The sequence below is a fragment of the Muscardinus avellanarius genome, assembly GCF_963383645.1.
Source record: "Muscardinus avellanarius genome assembly, chromosome: 4".
NCBI classification, from domain to species: Eukaryota; Metazoa; Chordata; class Mammalia; order Rodentia; family Gliridae; genus Muscardinus; species Muscardinus avellanarius.
Window position 1 is genome coordinate 21,212,493 of NC_137789.1, and position 21,288 is coordinate 21,233,780.

The following is a 21,288-nucleotide window of genomic DNA, read 5'->3' on the forward strand; positions in this document are numbered from 1 at the left end:
TAAGAAGAGAGGCCAGGGGCGATTAGAGCTTCTTGTGATAGTTTTGGTGGGAAATGTTGAGATCCTGAAATAAAACCATCATAGCTATAACGGAGCTAGAGAAAGAGTTGGAAAATAATAAAATATTCAAAAGACAGGGGTCTTCCTATATTTTCCTTATGCTTTTCTACAATTACCACCCAAGCCTATTATCTTCTTTTCTGTGTGGGTGGGAATTCCATTCATGGTTTATGATCCCATGAAATGGCTGAATCCTTCTGCCACAGCAGAAGGATATTCAACCCTCAGCCTAGGATTATCTCTTATTTTCTTACTCTCATTTTATATTTCCTCTCTCTTCTTTCCTCTCTCTCTTCTCTCTCTCTCTCTTCTTTCTCTTTCAATGGAATTTTCATAGGAACTTTCTTGCTTTTCTCTTAAGGCATTTTGTACATTCTGCCTTGTATGTTACAGCTTCTTTTGTTAAAAACATTCTCTAGATTTTCTATGAATGTGGAAGAGCCTTTTCTACATCTTTTCTACCTCTCGCTGCTTCTCCTTACTATGTGATCTTGTCTATCTGGCGCTGATTTATATTCTAAGTGAATGAATTGGGACCCTGATGTTTGTAAAGGCTCAGTGATTTACTTAAGAAATGTGGCTCCCATAGCTAGGTGGGGTCATGTCAGGGACACATCTATAACCCTGATGTTTTACTAATGTACATGATGCACATTCCCTAATGTATATGATGCACATTCAAAAACATATCAAAGTCCATCACTAAGCCAAACATGAGAAGGAGGGAGGAGAGGGAATGGGGTAGGAATGGGGGAAAGGCTAAATGAGTGGTGTGTACATGTATGCCTTTACCATATTAGACTCCATTAAGATGTGCGACTACAATGCACCAATTAAATCATTTGCAAGAAGATGGAAAGCCCTGGAGAACATTATGTTAAGTGAGATCAGCCAAGCACAGAAGGAGAAGGTACATATGTTTCCTCTAATATGCCCAAACTAGGAAACACAGAGGATACCAGTGGGACTCCAGATAATGGAGGGGAAATACCAGCAAAGTTTGAATGGAAAGATAGGAGAGGAGGAAGGCTGATCTTGATTAATGAGGGTCTACATCTGAACATGTGTAAAATTATGAATAAGACATGGTTAACCTAGACAACCATTGGTGGGAGGGGGGAAGGGAAAATGGGGGCGGGGGGAGAGGGCACCAAATATAGTGTAAATGTATACTATTTATGTTCAATAAAAATTGTTAGAAAAAAATAAAAAATAAAAAAAATAAAAATAAAAATCTTTTAAAAAACCCTCAGATATGATTAAGGACCTTAGCAACAGCAATGCACAATCCGCCCCGGGGAGCTGGCAGATGGAGGCAGAGTACAGGAGAGCAAGAATTTCTGGAGCCAACTGTAGAAACCATGCTGATATTTCCAATGGTACTGTCTGTCCCTCTTGGGTGCTTTCCCGTGCCTTCCTAGACAGACATCCATGGGAAATCAATCAAGGTCTTAGCACCATGACACAGATCCTGCTTTAATAATCACTCCAGCCTGGCAGCCAGCAGGCATGTGGGAACTGGCAGGCCCAGACACAGAGAAAAGCCTTGGACGGGGCAGTTCAGAGAAGGACTCACTTCTAACAGGAAATCCCAAGCCTACTGTGAGACCCGCACACCACATCTACAGACCAAAGGGCTCCTGCTGCTGCCAGGAGGGCCCTTTATGCCACCAGCAAGGGCGCTTCTAACAAATGATTTTTTTATGGGGAAAAATTATTGGCATTTCTTTATGGCCCATATTTACAGCCTAATCCAGCTCCGCAAAAGGCCTCTTGGGTGAGGATCAACCTGTCGCTTACTCTTTCCTAACTTGGATTTAGGAAAACTAGTTCTAGGAAATGCCAGTAAGGAAAGGAAGCTCTCCTCATGGATGAAAAGATTCATTTATCAGGCTGAAGTAGAGTCTTGGTTTCTTCTTGTACTCCTGGATACCTCGAAGCCTATGATGATTTGAACACTTCCCATGTGCCAAGACATCCTGCTGCCTCGGCATCTATGTGTTGAAGACCCCACTCCACATAGTAAAAATCGGCAAAAAGCCCCGAGAAAGAGGTATCGTCTCTGGCAAAAAATATCCCCCACTTTAGATATCCTTCATAACTATTATTCTCTTGGTATTCTTTTAACTCTCTACACGAATTGCTCTGATGATGTGAGATCAGAAATTGAGTCCGTGGAAATAAACGTCCTTGGCTTTGCTCAAGAGTAAGGAAAAAACTGGCCAGAACTCAGATGCTGTGATAAGCATTCCAGCTGCAGCAATCACAAAGGGTCTCCGACCCTCACTCCTATCACTAGGTTAAGCTATTAACTCCGGTAACCGATAGCTCAGTTTAAGGAAACTTTGTTTACCCTTGAGATCCTGCCTAGAGACAGAGAAGATAAAATTTTGTGTGTGACTTTGAAGCAATTTAGTTGATGAACAACTTAGTTGCCAAAATACAATAGAGCCAAGGAGAAAGATTGTTGACCTTCACGCCCAGTGTGAGCGTTCTCCGAAACAGGGAGAATGCCGCATGGCTAGAAATGAAAATGACAAAATAAAGGACAGATATTCTAAATATATATGTATGAAGGAAAAGAAATACCGTAAGAGTAAGAAAGCACTTTTTCATGAAGAAAAGCTTATCATAAGAACGTCCCGACTGGGAAAGAAAGGAATTAGAAAGTTAGAAGCAGGTTGCAGAGGGTTTGTGATAAGGAAATGGATTATTAGAGACCAATAGGTCTTTAATAGGCTTTTTGTCTAAAAAAGAGTGTTCAGCAGTCAAGGAAATACATCTGACAACTAAATCCAAGAACTTCACAGTGTTATTTGTGGTGTTTTATTTGCCAAGCTGTGTTGTGAGTTTTTGTAAGATTTCAGACTTCAGAAGGCAAAGCGGATGAGATCTGAGAGACTCCCATCGCATCTCCCTGGACCGCCACATCTCCCCATGCTTGTCATATGGATATAGATGGAAACTTCAAAAAAGAAAGCAAAAGAAGATTCCATGAGAAGGCGTATTCTCCAAGCCCTGGGCCTTGGGCGTGCCTGTATTGCCTTTGGAATTTACCTTTGGACCTGCCCTGCTGCAATATCGGAAGAAAGATCCGGAGCTTATCTCCTAAATGCTGGACTAGTCATTTACTTTGTTTATATGTAATTTACTATTGTTTTGCTGTGATTGCCCCCCTTCCCTTTCTTTTTTTTTTCTTCCTATTATTAATCTCACTGGTGAAGGGTATAAATTTCTCTGGGTTCCTGTAATAAATTGTCATTGGCTCAAGAAGCCTTTGTCCACCTCAGATTTCTTTCCCAAGCGCCGTACCTAAAAACTTAGGGAATTCATAGAGGGGAAGGAATTGCTGCAGATAAGTTTCTGCAGAACTCCACCTGCCTTTTGCCCCATCTTTCTGAGGCTCCCGGTCGCGAGTGGACTTGCCCCCACAGGACTGAGCCAGTCGGTAACACCCATGACCTTTTTAGATGACACATGTACTACCTTTGATGCTTCTTGGACCAAAACTCCTTGGTCCCTGAGACCTGTTGGCATATTCTGGAACTCTAATTCCCAGGAGCATATTTATTTATCTATCATCTATCTATCATCTATCTATCATCTAATTATGTATTAAAGTCTCACATCATAATGTAAATCATGATAGTGACATATTAGCACACAGAATTTGGTGGGCTTTCCCCCCCAGCTCCCTCATCATTTGCTTTACCCCCTTTCCCATACAGGATATTGAGAATGACATTAGTATTCTCATATATATGTGTATGCTATCACTGGAAGTGATTCCTTCATTGATCCTCCTCTCCCTACTACCTTACTCTAGACCACCTCCCTGGCTCCACTGGAGTTCCTTCTTCATTATCTGAAGTTCACCTCATACCCCAATTATTCCCTAGCTTTCACATTTGAGAGAAAATATATGACACTTCACTTTCTATGACTAGCTAGTCTCACTTAACACAATGACCCCAGAAGCACATTTTGAGAAACAGATTAAACCTGAACCTGGTAGCGGACAGTATGTTTTTAAGTTTCTGTACTGGTGATGAAGAGCCTAGAATAAACAGAATATTTACAGTAAATGGACAGTAGAGACAGGAGTGTGTGTGTGTGTGTGTGTGTGTGTGTGTGTGTAAGCACATGGACATGTGAGTCTCAGTGATTGTTTCTATTCATAGGATCATAGTAACATTTTTGGATTAAGGAAAGATTTTAAAGGATAAAACAATCCAATTTTCTCCTGTGATCTGATACTAGTATGAGTTAAAAGAGTAGCTGAAAATTTGTTTTAGAAAACAACAATGCAGTAAGTACAAAGCTTTATAAGGTGACTACTAAGGATTTCACTTGCTGAATGTGCAAATAAGGACGTGTTTGTTAAAATCCAGATTCGTTTTTCACGTATATACTTCACATGAATTTGAGTATGTGCCATTGTGAGTCATGGCCTATAAAAGGATCTGAAGATGAAACTATTTCATTGAAATGAGTTTTGAGAATAAATAGTAACAAAACTAGTTGGGTAGATAAGAAAAAGAGGCATCTTTCTGAATCAGAGCCAATGTTTCTGTTATGTCTTGTTTGGTATGGTAGGCAGAGCCCTCCCCTACCAAAAAAAAAAATGTTTCTGCCTAATCCCCAGAACCTGTAAATATATCACCTTATGTGGCAAAAGTGACTTTGAAAATGTGATTTAGTTAAGGGTTTGGGGATTAGCAAGGGGATAATCTAGGATTATCTGGGTAAGCTGGATGTAATTGCATAGGTCCCTAAAAGCAAAAATTTTTCCTTTGTGGTTAGAGGGAGATGTACTTATGGAAGAAGGGTCAGAGAGATGCAGCATCGTTGAATTTGAAGACAGAAGTGGGCCATAAGCCAAAAAATATGAGCAGTGTTTAGAAGTTAGAATAGTCAAAGAACTAGATTCTTCCCTAGAGCCTCCATAAAGAAAAAACCAGCACCTTGCTTTCAGCCCAGTGAGAGTAGCACCAGACTTGTTACCTAAAGTACTGAGATAATAAATCTTTGCTGTTTTAAGCCACTGAGATTGTGATAATTTATTCAAGAACAATAGAAATATAATCCATTACTCTCTTCTATTCTTATCCATTATATTTCACTGCTCTATAAATTCTTAGCATGCTCGCTGTAATAAACTCCTGTAGATATTTCAATCGCTTTAGCTTAAGGATGTGTTGTACTGCACAGATAATATCAGATTGCTAATACCCAAATCTAGAAACCACATCTTGCCCATCCAAGGAGACATGAAGTGTGGCTTTGGAGATCCTATAACGTAATGATCTCACTTCACAGACAGGAAATAGTCCTGGAAGTGTTCCTTGATTTCCCTGTCTCCTCCCACTCCCTCATATTGATTACATTTAAACACCAGTCTAAGAGACTGGAAGCAATTGTAACGGCGGTAATGACTTCACCACAATGCTTTCACTTATACTACTTTTCATTTACGTGTGTGCATGTGTTTTAATGAGGAATTTGATCTTTCTGGTAGAATTTAGAAAAGACAAATCTATTCCTACTCTCATTGAACCTTGAATTTCTCAAAATTGGTGTTTTTCCCCTTGGGAGCCAAGCTTGATTAACATCTAGCTATTGCACCCAGTCCTAGCAAGGGTGACACTGAGTTGACTTGAGCAAATGTAGAATAAAAAGCAATGGAAACACACATCAACAAAATGACCAATTATTCCATTAGGACCAATGGATTTTAGCCATGACACATGCACCACCTCATCTTATGTCTTTACCCTAGGAGCTTCTCTGGTTCCCTTTATGGAATCCCATAGAGTCCAATTCTGAATAAAGGTTTTTGAGCAACAGAGACGCTGGTAAGTATCAGCATATAAGGCCTCTGCTGACAGAACACACATCCTGACCCACTACTGCTACATACTCACAGGTGGTCCCAGGGCACCTTGCGGTCCCATGCTGCCTGTGATCCCAGGGACTCCAGGGTTTCCGGGAATGCCCTAAGAGAGAGGCAGGAAAGTGATCAGCGGTGGAGACTCACCCACTCCCACCTGTGACAGCTAGCTTTCCAGCAGGAGAAACTAACATAGAATGTGATAGCTCCTACTCCTCTTAACCAGACTTCAAGACTCATCATTCATTTCTGTTCCCAACTACCAAAGAGGGAAGACATCGTTGTTAAGTGTCCGTGCTCAACATCAATTTTCACATTTGAGCCTTACCTGAATCTGATGAAACTAAGTTAATGCAGGGACCAAAGTATACCAGAGACCAAATAGTCAAACCATATGGATATAATACATATTAATTTTAAAGGATGTTTTTGGATGATCTTTTTACAAAGGGACAAGTTGCCCTACCACAGAAAATATGGCTACAGAATAAAGTGTCTGGCAGGAAAAAAAAAAAAAAAAAGAGTTCTCAAAAGAAATGAAATGTCTTTTTGTTAAAAGCAGAATATTTCCCAGTAGTTTTTAGAAATACTTACAATTGGTCCTGGTGGTCCTGGAGGGCCAGAGGAACCATCTTTTCCAGGAAATCCCTAGGGAAAAGAAGCACATTATATCGATGAAGTGGTTTCTCTCCATGGCTTTCAGAATGGGCTCACCTAACTGTTTTTAATAGATGGGGAGCAAGTCCCGCTGCTTGCTCTGAACTACCAAGGATTCACTGTTTTCAAATCCTTCATGGGATTGTTCTTGGCAAGACTTTTGTGTCTGTTGGCTCCATTACACTGTCCAGTGCGAGAATTTTAGGTGTAAGAAATGCCACTTAAAAACTTTAGAAAGTGTTCTTATTAAACTAAACGAATGAGGAGAATCAGAACTTGGCTAACTAATGACCAGACAAGAAGATAAATTAGTGTCTTTCATGATCTGACAGTCTCGAGCAAGAAATGTCTACTTATATGGATCTATAAAGCCTTAGAATTTCTGTATCGAAAACTCCACAACTCTTCTTCCCAGCTTTAGCAGGCGAGGAGAGAGTTTGGGCACAGGGGGGCTTTCTGCTACAGTGACAGGAATTTGCCTCTGGGAAGATTTGCTGAATGTTTGTTATCAACAGCTCACAAATGGGGGCACCTATGCTTCCCATCCTTGTTGGTAGGGTTTAAGCAGAAGCAAATGGGGTCATTCTTAAAAAGCATCTTCCTAAGTTATCGGATATTTGGCTATTATTTTTACATGCATATTATAAGAATATATCAGCAGGAATGAGTTGCTCTATATTTTTAAGTACTGAGGATCAAACCCTGGAATTACTTACTTTTAAATAATTATAGGCCTTAATTGTGACTGCTTGACTTCCCTATGTAGCTAGCATGAGATTAGATTTTCAATCTCAGTTTTATAATAGGTTCATAAGATTTTTGTCTAAAATACCATCTCCTCCTAAAAGGACGAATAGATTTTACCAGGGGATCTGTCTTCTACTGGAACTGTCATTTCCCATCTCAAATCAACTCAAACCTCCCTCGCCTAGCTTTCCTGCCGTCACTCCTAATTTCCTTTCTGACATTCTTGCTACTTTCCCCAGAAGCGGTCCTTCCCCTTATCTCACTGATGAAAATCCATCTTCTTGGGGCATCCCACTCACATTCACATATCTTTCCTACCACGAGAGGTCAAGAACGAGAGAGTACAGACGAGGCAGGGTGTGAGGAAATGGTGTGGAGTGGGGAGAGGCTTGGGGTGAGTGGGTGGGAAAGCTCTGGTCAGGCGCCCCACCTAGGACGGCTGGTGGTCACCTACGTTCCTGGGTTTCCTTTGCTGCCAAGGCGCACTGCTTGGCTACTTTGCAGCCTCCTCGCAATTAAGTTGGAGCCATAGGCTCTGGTCCTAGCCAACAGAAAGGGGCCAGTTCCAGTTCTGGTTCCTAAACATTTCCCTGTGTGAGATTTTGCACTTTTGTTTCCCCTTCTGTAGCATCTTTCGAGGCCACATGTTGACAATAAGAGTGTTCCAAGAGATGAAGACCGTGAGCAGAACAGAAAGCAAGCCCTCCCTACCACCTACCCTTGCTGACTGCTCTGGATTGTGAACAAGTAATGAACTTTTATTTTATTCTATTTAATTGCATTGCATTAAACCACTTATATTTTAGGGCTGTAATAGTGTTACTCATTTTTTTATTGGTGTATTACAAGTATAAGCAGTAGTGGAGTTCCTTAGTACATATTTGTATATGCACGTAAAATAATTTGGTCAATTTTGTTTTCTAGTACCTCCACAATATTGATAGACAGGCTGATGTTATTGTTGCTTTTTTTTTTAACTACTATTTCTGTTCTTTCAATCTAAGTAAAAAAATATTAAGTCTGAGAAAACTCAACTGATAATCCCTGATACAGATTAAGTTGCTCGCATATGCATGCACACACACACACACACACACACACACACACACACACACATCTTTCCTTTGTTATGATAAATAAACAACAAAAGTTAATCCCAATGTAAGTTGAAATAAATTATTGCAGAGAGAGTTTAAGTGCACTTTGTCTAGGAAAAAAGATATATAAAAATCAGAACTGTATTACAATACACCAATAAAAATATATTAAAATAATTAGAATATGTGAGAAGTGAATAGGACCTTAGAACTCATTCAGTCCAACTCCCTCATATTATATATGAGAAAACTTAGAGCCAAGAGAGGTTAGGAAACAGTCATTAAAAAAAAAGAAAAGTAAAATTTGACAATGTATTCCTTTTACTTTGATGAAATTCTCACAAGAAAAAAGATGGGCTCTGGGCACATATTCAATAGCTTAAGAAGACATTTTATTAAGGACTCCTTTTGTTTCCTGATTTAAAAGTCTTCTAGCACGTGATGGGAAGAGAATATACACTTAGATATGGCGCCCATTCCGCACTCCTGCCCAGTCATCAGAACTGTGGCACTGTTGCAGAGTTCTTCCCTGACTCATTTCCAGGCTGTGCCCAGAAAAAAACTTAAACACATGCCAGGATAAACATTCACGGAGAGCAGTGAGCCATCACATACTTTCTTAAAAGAAAACTGCATTGTTTCAAAGAAGATCTATAGGAAGTAACACATTGGTAACCCTCTCCCAATCATGTGGGAAAAGTTTAAAAAAGCAGCCCTGGGCGGATGCTCTGATCTAGGAAGACGCTACAAGGCACCCTGCTGTGACCGGTTTCAAGTCATCTGATGTATGGGCACCGTGAGCTTCATCTGGCAGAGAAGAAATAGAAATGCTGTTCTCACATATGAGCTGAATTGTGTGGAAGGCGACTGCTTTAACATGATCAGATTGAAGGAGGAGACTGGGAAAGATATTTGCTCTATGTTAGCTGACTTAAACAGCATCCGCAGGATGTTTCTGCTTCCTGTTGCTCTAGGGCATCAATGATATGTTATTCATTATCACATTTTGTTTTTTTGTTTTTGGTACTGGGGATGGAACACCAAGAGCATTCTACCTCTGAGCTCCACCCCCAGCCCTATTTTTTATTCTTTATTTGGAAACGGGGTCTCACTGAGTTGCAAAGGGCCTCACTAAAGAGCTGAGGGTGGCCTCGAACCATGACCCTCCTGTCTCTACCTCTACAAGGTGCACCTCCACGCCCGGCTCCAATGTCACATTTCTATCACCTCCCTAACCCATCTTTGGAATAAAGTAGGTGGTAGGAATGTTTAATTTGAATAAAATTGAGGCTCCTGAAAGTTTTCTGTCTATCTTATTGAATAAGTTCTCTTTGGAGGTATATGAGTCTGGAAATGTACAGGGAAAGGGGAAAGGCTGGCATCTTTCCTCTTTAACCTTCAATGCTCAACAAGCATGTAAAAAAGCTATTGGGAGTCATCTACTCTCAGGAGCCCAAATGTCGTTTCCATAAAATCTTGGGGACAGTTTCCGAGTAGCAGACATGGACTCCTGCATAGTAGATCTATTGCAGGAATTTCCTAGAAGAAAGCCATAATATACGAAGGAAGCAAGAAAGGACAGAGAGTTGAGGTGGAGAAGTGAGATATCTCAAGTTTGGTCTCAGCCTGATCCTGTGAGGAGCTTTGGAATGTAAATTACACATTGAGTTAAGCATGGTAAAGTCTTATACAAAAGAAAATCAATTGGTCAATTACAAGAGGCCAATATGGCACTCCCAAGAGTGAGTCTCTCAGGAAGGGGACACCCCATAGCAGCTGGAGAATGTAGCACCCCTGCCAGGCAAAGGGGATCTAATGGAAGGGGTCTAATTAGCGCATCAACACCATCCACTACAGTGCACTTCATTCTAGTACTTTCTACCATGAACTATCATAAAAACTGGACACTTCTGGATAAAAAAGTTCAAGAATAAAGGTGTTCTTAATGCTATTGTAAGTTACCTGTTTCCATCAACGCAAATTAAAATGTACGTGTTATAAAATATCATAACAGAACAAATGTTAGCCTTCTTTTTTTGTGGTACTGGGGGTAGAACCCAGGGGCATTCTACCTCCAAGCTACACCCATAGCCTTATTTTTTATTTGTTAATTTTGAAAAAGGGTCTCATTGAGTTGCAAAGGGCCTCAGTAAGTAGCTAAGGCTGTCCGTGAACTGCGATCCTCCTGTCTCAGCCTCTCAAATGCTGGGATTATAAGTGTGCGCCACCATGCCCAGCTGTTAACCTTAATGCCACCTAAGAAACATAATCAAAGCTATTTTTTCTAAAAATTCTTCTTAACCCTAAAATATAAAACTTATTCACAGTTTATACTTCATAAAATAGTTTTACTTTTTAACTTTTGAATCACACCAGTAAATTTGCCCTTGAAGTAATTTTGTTAGCCTCACAATTACCACATTATTCAGACATTTTTAAATGTCTGAACTTATTACTTCATGTTGAACATTCTACTGGCTTTTGGATTCACAGTGACGAATGAAATACTTCCCAAGGAGGTCACAGTTTTGCAAAGAGTCAAACAGTGACAAGAAACCAACCATGTCCTGTGATGAGTTGACCTTGGGAACACATAGGAAGGCCATGTAATCCACGCTTGGGGACACAAGTAAGTTTTCAAAGAAGAAATGGTATATGCATGAAGTGACTCGGGCCGGACCCTACAGTGGTCTGAATGTGTCCCCCAAGGTGCATATATTGAAAACAATCCTCAACACAACAGTGTAGAGATGTTGGACCTTTTAAAGGAGATGAGCTCACAAAGTCTCTGCCCTCATGAATGGACCAATGGTGTTACCGTGGGAGTGGGCTTGTTATAAGGTGGAGTTTGGGCTTCTTTGATACTTTCTCACCATGTGACGCCTTCTGTCATGATATGACATAGCAAGAAGGCTCTCACCAGATGCAGTCCCTCCACCTTGGACTTCCCAGCCTTCAGAAACATGATCCAGTAAGTTTATTTTCCTTATAATTTACCTAGTCCGGAGTGCTCTGTTACAACAGTATGAAAGGAACAAAGACACACTCGTCTTCACCTCCCTCTTCATGCACCACCACGGCCCCACACTGCAGCCACCAGGGCGAGTCAGTCACCTCTTATTAGGCTGGGCTAAGTCCCCTTCTTTCCTCCTTACCCCAAGTGTGAAGAAATAGCGGGAACTCTTTATATAAAAGCAACAAACTGGACAAAGTGAAGGATTTTGTGAAATATCTGCATTTTTATATGGAAAAATAATCGGCAAATTCTAGCTTTGTGATGTAATTTAACTGCAACTGGAGCTCACTGAATATTTTTCGACCATTAACTGCTAAAAATGTGTTCAGATTTCCCAAACTTTATCTATACTTATAAAATTTCCTTTTCCTATCAGGGAATGATCTGAAATAGATGTGTGTTTATGTGTACTTATAAAAAAAGAAGAAGTAATCTTTAATTAAGCAGTACAAAATGATTATTAGGGAATAGAAACTTGAATAATAGGTATAATATGGGAATTCACTTAAAATATATATATTTTGAAGTACATGAAATGAGCCACGTACAAACAGGGCTGTTTTGTAACACAAATAGCTCCAAGAATTTTTCTCCTTTTTTATATTTCTGCCTCAAAATACTAACTTATACCCACAGCCCACATTAAAAGAATATTGGCCATAAAAACCCAAAAGTGTTTTTATAATTTATTTTTGAAAACATTTGGCTATGAGTAAATTATTAAGTTGTGATTGGCTATGATTTATCAGCAAATCAACATCTAACCTTTAATTTACTTTCAAACATTCCTAGTATTCCAGCAGACACTAAATATGTCTATAGACACTATAGGCTGAGATAGCCAAGCAGTATTTTATGAACATTTAGTAAAACATTTATTAACTTCCAGTTTTCAGCTTTCTCTTCCATCCTCTAGAGGAAATATAGATATAATTTTTCCTGGTCTTAAACATTTTTTTGTAGGCTCTTAAAAACTGTGTAGTTTCAGCCGGGTGTGGTGGCACAGGCTTGCAATCCCAGAATCCAGAAGGCTGAGACCGGAGGATCGTGGTTCACAGACAGCCTCAGCTACTTAGTGAGGCCCTCTGCAACTCAGTGAGACCTTGTTTCAAAATAAAGAATAAAAATTAGGGCTGGGAGTGTAGCTAGGAGGCAGAATGCCCCTGGGTTCTATCCTCAGTACTGTGAAAAATATGTGTAGTTTCTAGGTTTAGTAGCTAGGTTCTAAAGGATGAAACCCACCTGAGATTCAAGTCAGAAGCTAGCACACTTCTATGTCTATGCAGCTCTCAGAAATAGCACACAGAACTACTGACTCGTTTATGGTATTCATCATCCACACCTTCTCTGAAGCCTCCGATGGTAGGTCATGGGTACTGACCTCAAGATTCTGGAATATGGCCAATTGTTAAGGTCCTTCAACTGGTGTGCTGAGATCTGTAAGTGGGATCTGACGAGGTGGCTGAGAGGGACCAGACTAAGCACAGACGGCTGGGGTAATACCAATGCACACTTTCTACCCTGTTGCATGGCTCTCAACTGCTGGAGCAGAACAGTATGGCAGTCAGCTATCAGAAAGCCAGCTGTTATTTGCAGCAAGAATTATGACCAACCATCAGATTAAGACACCAAGCAGCAATAAGCCACGGATTCTCTGGCCCAGGCTATAGATCCAAGATTAATCTTTATGTATGTACCATGTTGGGTCTCACTGGGGAATTTGCAGTGACATACATATATATGCACCCAAAATAAATGTGTAGTGTCTTGTGTGTAGATGTACACAATACACATACTTGAAAATGTTTAATACATACAAATTTATAAATAATTTAAATGTAAATATATATCTGTATATTTTTATTTATTTTTATTTATTTTATACTTTATTTGGAAATAAGGTCTCACTAAGTTGCTGAGAGCCTCACTCAGTAGCTGAGGCTGGCTTGGAAACTGCAATCCTGTCTCAGTCTCCCAAGCGCTGAGATTACAAGCATGCACCACCACGCCCAGCTTATATCTGTGTATATATATATATATATATATATATATATATATATTTATTTTTTTTTTTTTGGTGGTACTGGGGTTCCTGGAAGCCCTTCTACCTCCGGGCTACACTCCCAGACCTATTTTATATTTTTGAAACAGGGTCTCTTACGCCAGCACGGCTGGCTTCGAACCTGCGCGATCCTCCTGTCTCCGCCTCCCAAGCGCGGGGATTACAAGCGTGCGCCACCACGCCTGGCTATCTGTATATTTTTAATAACCTGCAATAATGACTTCAAGAATTAAAACACAAACATCAGCCATATTCTACCAAAGAAATTACTTCTATCTACAAAAGGCATTACACAATATACTATCCAGTGACTCCAAAACTTAGCTGCTTATCAGGATCATTACGCTTTCTAAAACTATATATTCCTATGTTATGCCTAAAACCTTTTATGTCTGAATCTCTAGGGTTGAAGTCCAGGAATCTGTAGGTTAAACAAAAGCAAACATACCAAATGCTGTGTGCATGTATGTTACTATCACTCTGAACTTTATTATGATATATGATTACAATATGCCAACCAAAGTATATTAAAACAACAATAGACTGATGACTTAAATGGTAGAACTGCTAATTTACAAGTATAAAACTGTCTGGCCTGACTCTGAAGGACAGCATTAAGACCAGGGTGCAAGGTAGATGTTATCTTTTCTGCCTATGTCCAATGGAGCATCTCTAAACCTAGTGAGAACATGAAACTAAAGGCCCTAAGGAGTCCTTCCCAGATGTGCACAGATCACCACCATCCAGGTAAAGGTGGCAAGTATCGAAGCATCATGTTTTTTATGGGTGAAGCAACAACTTCTACTTTATTAAGGAAGTGGTCCACATATAATTTTATAGAAAGGAAGAGTATAGCAGAGCCAGAAAGATGGATTAAAATCCTGGCCCTGACACTTTCTCTCCACGAGGCACTGTTCAGTCCCTTTAACCTTCTGAGCTTCAGGTTTTTGACCTGTAAGGGAGACAAAGTGCTTAGCATTCCTGGCTGGCCTGAGGATTAAGGAACTTAATCCCTGTATAGCACGTGTACATATTCAATACCAACGGTAGTAGTCTCTGCTATTTTTATTAAAATAACCTGCCAAGTCCCAATTGTATATTCTATTGCCATTGCTGCTAACTGGATGAATATTTTTCTGGAATTTTGTGAGAAGCCATCCAGATGCACAAGGAAGAAAATCAAACAACCCACTCTACTCATGCTAGGATGGAATCTTACAGTTCCTTTTCTGAAAGAGAAAGCTGCTCAAGGCGGTGATCATCATGAATCTTAGGATTTTACAAAATATCCCTCAAATGAATCTATCTTCACTCCCTGACACTTACGATAGGGATGAAATCAAAATACTTGACTCAAGTTCAGTTTCTCAAGTACATTTTAAGCCCAACTCACTTTTGATGAAATGGGACAGTTAGCACAATATGCTCTTTGTGTATATCAGACCCACATAATTATTAAGTATGCTTTAAGTGTCCGTTCAAGACAGAATCCAAGGAAATTTTTTAAAAAACCAAACTTTCTTTTTCTTTGGACTTTTTGTTCATTTTTAATGATATCCCTAAGGCATCTTAAAATATCAAGTGTAGGCATTATACAATGTCCTGACTCCTAAGGTTTACCCTGAAAATAGTGAATACTAATAACATTAGCTAAAATTGCATTTTATATAGAAATGCTTTATATGAGTTAATCTTCACAACAACTGTCTAGAGTCAAATATTATTTTTTTTTCTGCTTTACAGCTAAGGAAAGTGTGTCTTGGAAAGTGAAGTAAATGCTTCAAAGTGGTGTAGCCAGGGTTTAAACTCAGGTCTGGCTGCAGTGAAGTCTCTAACACTCCCTAGGGGGCCATCCTGCTTCTTAGGAACCACAGAATATCAGAAGGTTCCAGATGCAGAATGTTTTTACATTATTTTCATTATTTTAGCTTTACTCTCAGGCTGTTTTTATTAATTTCTTTTGACACAAGGTCTCACTAAGTTGCTGAGGCTGTCCCAAAACCTGTGATCAGAGTCTCAGCCTTCCAAGTACTGGAATTCCAAGCTTGCACCAACCATGCCTGGCGTGTTTTATTTTTTAAACATAAGGAAGTAAGGCTGGGCTTATAGCATAGGTTGATGAGAGCGGTAACCTGAAAGGGGAGAAGCACTCTAAATTCAGCTTCCTTGGAAGTTAGAAACTAACACCTCTGCACAGTAGAGGAATCACTATGTTCCAGGCGCCATGAAAAATCTCTCTCTCCATCATTTCTAGTTCTCTTCTCTCTGACTTTTTATAAAACCATATTAGGAATAGGAAAAATAAACATAATACTAAAGTTTCTCTTGAGTGCTGGCCAGAAAAGTGGTAGTCTGGTAAGAAATAACCCACAGAACTAGAAAATAGGTTTTTTTTCTATCTCTTTTTTCCCCTGTTCCTTTTTAGATCCTTCATTTCATATCTATTATCTATCAGTATCTATCATCTATCAATACCTATCTAGTCTGTTCTTCTTGGTTTCCCTAGGAACCATCCAGATGCCTAAGGTGGGGGCTGATAAGTCTACCACATATCAGAAGGGCTCAAAGATGATGGGAGAGACCCTGAGCTCACAGACACCAAGAAAAGAAGTCAGGAAGCAGAGGGAAATTACAAAGTTTGCAACAGAAGACAAGAGCAGACGGTCTTCAGTTGGGACAGTTCAGGATACACCAGATCACGTTGAGAAGTTCCGTAAAGACTTGCCTTGTGGTTGTCAAAGCGTGGGCCTGTGCTGTGCTCTTCTGGCTTCTCAGAGAGCAGCAGAAACTCATTCAGTGAAAAAGTCCAGCCTGTGCTGGACTTGCTCATGGCCCCAGGCCCAGCGTTGAGTAAGGGCTGCCTCCAAGAGTCCAAGATTCCCCTTGAGGAAAGCCAGAATAAGCTAGCAACATGAGAAGAGGAGGCCTTTCATCTTCTCGTTTTTATCATTTAAGAATTCCCACCTTCCAGGTAAGTTCAGGGATAACATTGGCACCAGCTTATTAACACCAGAAAGAGGTGTTCATCTTTCTCTAAGCAAATGGTCTAAGTGATAGTGCTAGGCTTGGGCTATGGGTTTTTGCTTTCCATGAGAAGGCAAAGATTAAAAAGAGGGCATGTGCAGCAAGGAAGGGCCAGGGGGACACCAAGTTACAGCACTCCCTCCCCCTGGACTCTCGGAGGAGCAGCAGGAGTACTACACGACAGTATCACAAGTCTTAACTGCAGCGAACTCCTTCCTTGTCGAGAGAAGGCTTTACTAACTCAGGATCAAGATAACTGAAAGCACAGCGCCATTCAGTGATTTCATTTCTGAGAGTGAAAGGGAAAAATAGCGTTGCCTTCCTGAACCCCTGCACACTCGAACTTGACTCAGAAGGTTTCTGGAAGGCCTGGCGGTCACTTTGGCAGTGAACCTCCTGGTTCTGTTTGCTCTCTGTCTGTTATATGTCATGGTTACTGTTGTTATTGTTGTTGTTAGAGCCTAAGGCAGAGCAGGAATAATTACTGAGGTGCCTGCACTTAGTGACTTTTTTTTTATACTGGCATTGAACCCAGAGGCACTCTGCTTCCAAGCTATACCTCTGGCCCTTTTTGTTTTTTATTTTGAAACAAGGTCTTGCTAAGTTGCTGAAGGTCTTGCTAAATTTTCGAGGCTAGCCTCAAACTTTCAATTCTCCTGACTCAGCTTCCCAACCCTGAGATTACAGGCTTACACCACGATACCAGGCTCTCTCTTAGTTCTCTTTTGGCAGCCCTTGTCTCCCACTGCCCATCCGGAGAGACCTGGCCCTCCAGAAAAGTATGTCTTCTCTTCTCATGTAAGATCTGTCTAACCCCATTAAAGTTTGTTTTAGAGCTGGATACGTACCTGTAATCCCAGTACTTGGGAGGCTGAGATAGGAAGATATTTATATTGAGACCAGTCTCAACAACTTAGCAAAATTCCCAGAAACTTAGGACCTTTATCACAATAAAAGCCAAAAAGATCTGAGGGAGTAGCTCAGAAGTATAATGGTCTTGGGTTCAACCCCCACTACCAAAAAACAAAGTTGATCCTGCTTCCTACCTTATACCCCTGCTAAGTAATTATCTAATTAATTGTTTTAGATCTTTACTATCTTTCCATAAGCCCTCAGATCATTTGACTATGTAGCTCAGAATCATCTGAATAACTCTGTTTTCACACACCCAACCTCCATTCCTTTTCTACTCTCTGAGAAGAACCGTTTGTCTTCTTGGCCTGGGAAATAGTCATGACCTGGACCCTCTCCCATCATCCCACCCCCTATAGGTAGATGCAATATACACATTGCTTCTTTTAGCTATAAATTATCTCCTCTTCTGGAATTTTCTCTGAAGACAGTAATAGGCAACTCTTTCCAGGCTAAGTACACTAAATGGCACATTGTAGGTGTTCAGTTCAAATGTGGGAAATTGAAAAAAAACTTAATGTGGTCCTTTCCTCAAGCAGTGAGATTATGGTACACAATTCCAGTGGTACCATTTTTATTTCGTGAATGGCATCTCCTTAAGTTGTACACACCGTAATGGTATCGCCCTCAATACCAATCATCGCAAGATTTATACCATCTTTTCAAAAGTATGTGGCTCTGTAATGAATGAATATCCTCTGAAAACCAGATTTAAAAAGCAAGTCCATTTCTATCCAAGAAACTTTCAAAGGAGAAATTAGATATGCCCTCAAAGTTTTATTTCCATATGGAGAGAAAGAAGAAAATAAGACCTAAGTATAGACGTCTTATCACTTTACTACAACTCTAATACCTTTAGTCCTATAGAAGCATGTAACATGTTTAGAGGACTAGCAAAATAATTATAAAATCCCTGTATTTGCATATGAATTTGAAAAGAGAGAATTCCTAAGCCAAATGATTCAAACATGAACCCAACATGTTTGATTTGGGAGTACTTTGCCAAGACTGGACTTGATGCATAGATAAATCAAATAAACTCACTCGACCAAATCGTAAGACTTGCTGTCTTCAGACCTTCAGGAATCACGAAGGAATCTAGGTGTGTAACCACACAGGATCTTAGCTGAAGCCCTTTGCCAAGACATATAAATACTTCTAGACACTCCCTCCACATGTACAAGAACGCTACATAAATCTAGCTTCCACAGAATGCCTTCTTCAGATACACACACCTGAGCATGTTTAAACACTAATTCCACTCGATGAACCCAGACTACACTGAGATTTCACACAAACTAAAGTTTGATGTTTTTTAAAAAAAACTGAAGAGTCTTAGGAGCCATACCTACCTTTCCATAGGGGGATTAGAGGGATCCTATATTCTTGTATTTATTTATTTTTGGCACTGGAGATTGAACCAGGGGCATTCTACCTCTGAAATACACCCAAAGCCCTTTTTATTTTCTATTTTGAAACAGGATCTTGCCAAGTTGCTGAGGCTGGTCTTAAACCTACTATCGTCATGTCTCAGCCTCCCAAGTACTGGGATTATAGGCTTGTGCCACCATATCTAGCTAAAAGTCCCCTATTCTTGACCAGTGCCTTTACCCTGAGCTAAAGGCAGATCTCATTGGAGGGGAAGTGGATCTTCCTACCAATTGTTTGCTAACCTCGTGGGCTTGTACCCAAAGCTCCACTGAATGCCAAATATCTTGTCCTTTGTTGAATTGGTTTTAATGGCTGCCATTCCCTACAGTTCAATTTTGAGAGAAACTATGGAGCTGCACATATGTGAATCAGTGATGGTTTAAGAAGATAGCCCCACCAGCTATGGTGGTACATGACTGTAATCCCAGTAATAGGTCAACTGAGACAGGAAGATCACAGGTTCAAAGCCATCCTCCCCAACTCAGCAATACCCTGTTTCTAAATTAAAAATAAAATAGGGCTGGGAATGTAGCCTGGAAGCAGAATGCTCCTGGATTCAATCTCCATCAACACACACACACACACACACACACACACACACACACAAATAGCCCTTCTCTCCCCTGCTGAAAATTTAGTGACTTCGTACTGTTAAAGTTTAAAGTCCTTCATTTCCCCCAAAATAGACATTTTAAGTGAATTTATATTTATTTCTCCAGCTTCTCCTCTTGGCAAACTCCCTACCCCTGAATGTGTGTGTGTGCGCGCACACACACACACACACACACACACACACACACACCAACCTGCAGCCGCACCAGACTATGTGCACAAATGGGAAGGTTCAGCCTTCGTCAGCCTGCACATGCTGTTCTCTCCGCCAGCAACACTTTCCATTCCTCCTCTCCTGGCCACTGTTGTCTTTTAACCAAATGTCAGCCTACATGCTCCCACCTCCGGGAAGCCTTCTTTCACCCTTAAGTCTGGCTGGTATCAATTCCTTGTGTTCTCACAGGGCCCTGACCCCATTACAGTATATAATAGAGTTTCTTTTTTTTTTTAATAATGAGCTTTTATGGGTGCATTATGGTCTCACGTCATAATGTAAATCATATTGACAATGACATACATGCGCACAGCACTTGGTGCTCCCCTTGCCTCCCCAATTCCCTTCTACTCAACACAGAGTACTAAGATTGGCGTTGGTATATTCGCATATGTACACATAGTTCTACTCAGCAGTAATAGAGTTTCATATTTACTATATTTCCTTCTGATCAGTATAAACTCTTGGAGAACAAGAACCTTAAACCTGGCTCAGTAAAAACTGGCTGAGTGAACAAGCACCAGATGTTAACTTATCCCCCTCCTGACCATTATTTTATTATCGCCCATTGAACTAGCTAAAGTAACAGATTATTGAAATACTTTACCTGAATGAATATTTCCTCGTAAATCATATTACTTAAAATTCCATGGAGATGATGGTTGGTTTCCTTTGGGTTTGTGCCTTAAAGACTTGAAAGAACTAGAACTATCTACTAAACCAGTGCAAGCAATTCAGGGAAAAGTACAATCAGGTTTGGGAGCATTCAGAAGGTGATGTGGCCAATCTGGGAAAGTTTGATGGAAATTGTGGGCAGAGAAAACCATTAGGGAAGGGAAATAGATGTGGGGTAGTAAAATGTATGTTGACAGGAGAAATAAAATAAATAAATAAACAACAACAAATAAATACATAAAGATTGGCCAGCAGTAGACTTGGGAGAAGTCCGGTTTGCCTGTAAACAACCTTAGGCAGGTCCTTACCCTCTGGCCTGGAGAGCCATCACGTCCTGGTGAACCCACACCTCCTGGAACACCCTAAGTAGAAGAAAGAGTCAGATTTACAACAATGAGTCACCCTCTCACCCAGCTTTCCCAAAATAGATCAAAGCCTGTGTGCAGACCTATGAGCATAAAGGAGAGCCCTTGGTGACACAGAATTCAGACCCAGAAGTTACTCATGAGAAAGCAATGTTTCTCACAGGGCTCAGGCTGGGGACTATCAGCACGGCTCTCAGGCAAAGCTTCAGGTAATGCACACAAGTGAAAATCTTAATTAGACACCACGGCCAAGGCCACGGACAACTGCAGAAGCTACGGTCTTTCCTCCTTGGCCAAGCTCTAGGGCTGAGAGCAATAGACTAAAAATATGAAAACAATACCTGTGGACCTGGAAGGCCAGTGTCTCCTTTCTCTCCCTTTTCCCCTGGCATTCCCTGCATAGCCAAAAGTATACGAGGTTAAGTTCACATAAGCGAATTCTTACTCTTTTTCCTCCTTGTTAGAATATATTCAACATTAAATTGATTTCACACTAACATCCAAACAGTATATTTCTCTTCTCACA

General features: G+C 40.4%; 1 protein-coding gene across 5 annotated transcripts in view; it reads right to left on the minus strand.

Annotated features, from left to right (window-relative positions):
* The window catches only part of COL14A1 (collagen type XIV alpha 1 chain), a gene marked incomplete at both ends in the record, with an annotated part of 205,215 nt that overhangs the window by 30,558 nt on the left and 153,369 nt on the right, over nucleotides 1-21,288 (minus strand). For all 5 annotated transcript variants that reach the window (XM_080694909.1, XM_080694908.1, XM_080694907.1 and 2 more), the window contains 4 exons: nucleotides 5,985-6,056; nucleotides 6,545-6,598; nucleotides 20,706-20,759; nucleotides 21,104-21,157. In XM_080694909.1, the coding sequence (XP_080551035.1) occupies nucleotides 5,985-6,056; nucleotides 6,545-6,598; nucleotides 20,706-20,759; nucleotides 21,104-21,157 (234 nt within the window). The remainder of the gene's footprint in view (nucleotides 1-5,984; nucleotides 6,057-6,544; nucleotides 6,599-20,705; nucleotides 20,760-21,103; nucleotides 21,158-21,288) is intronic.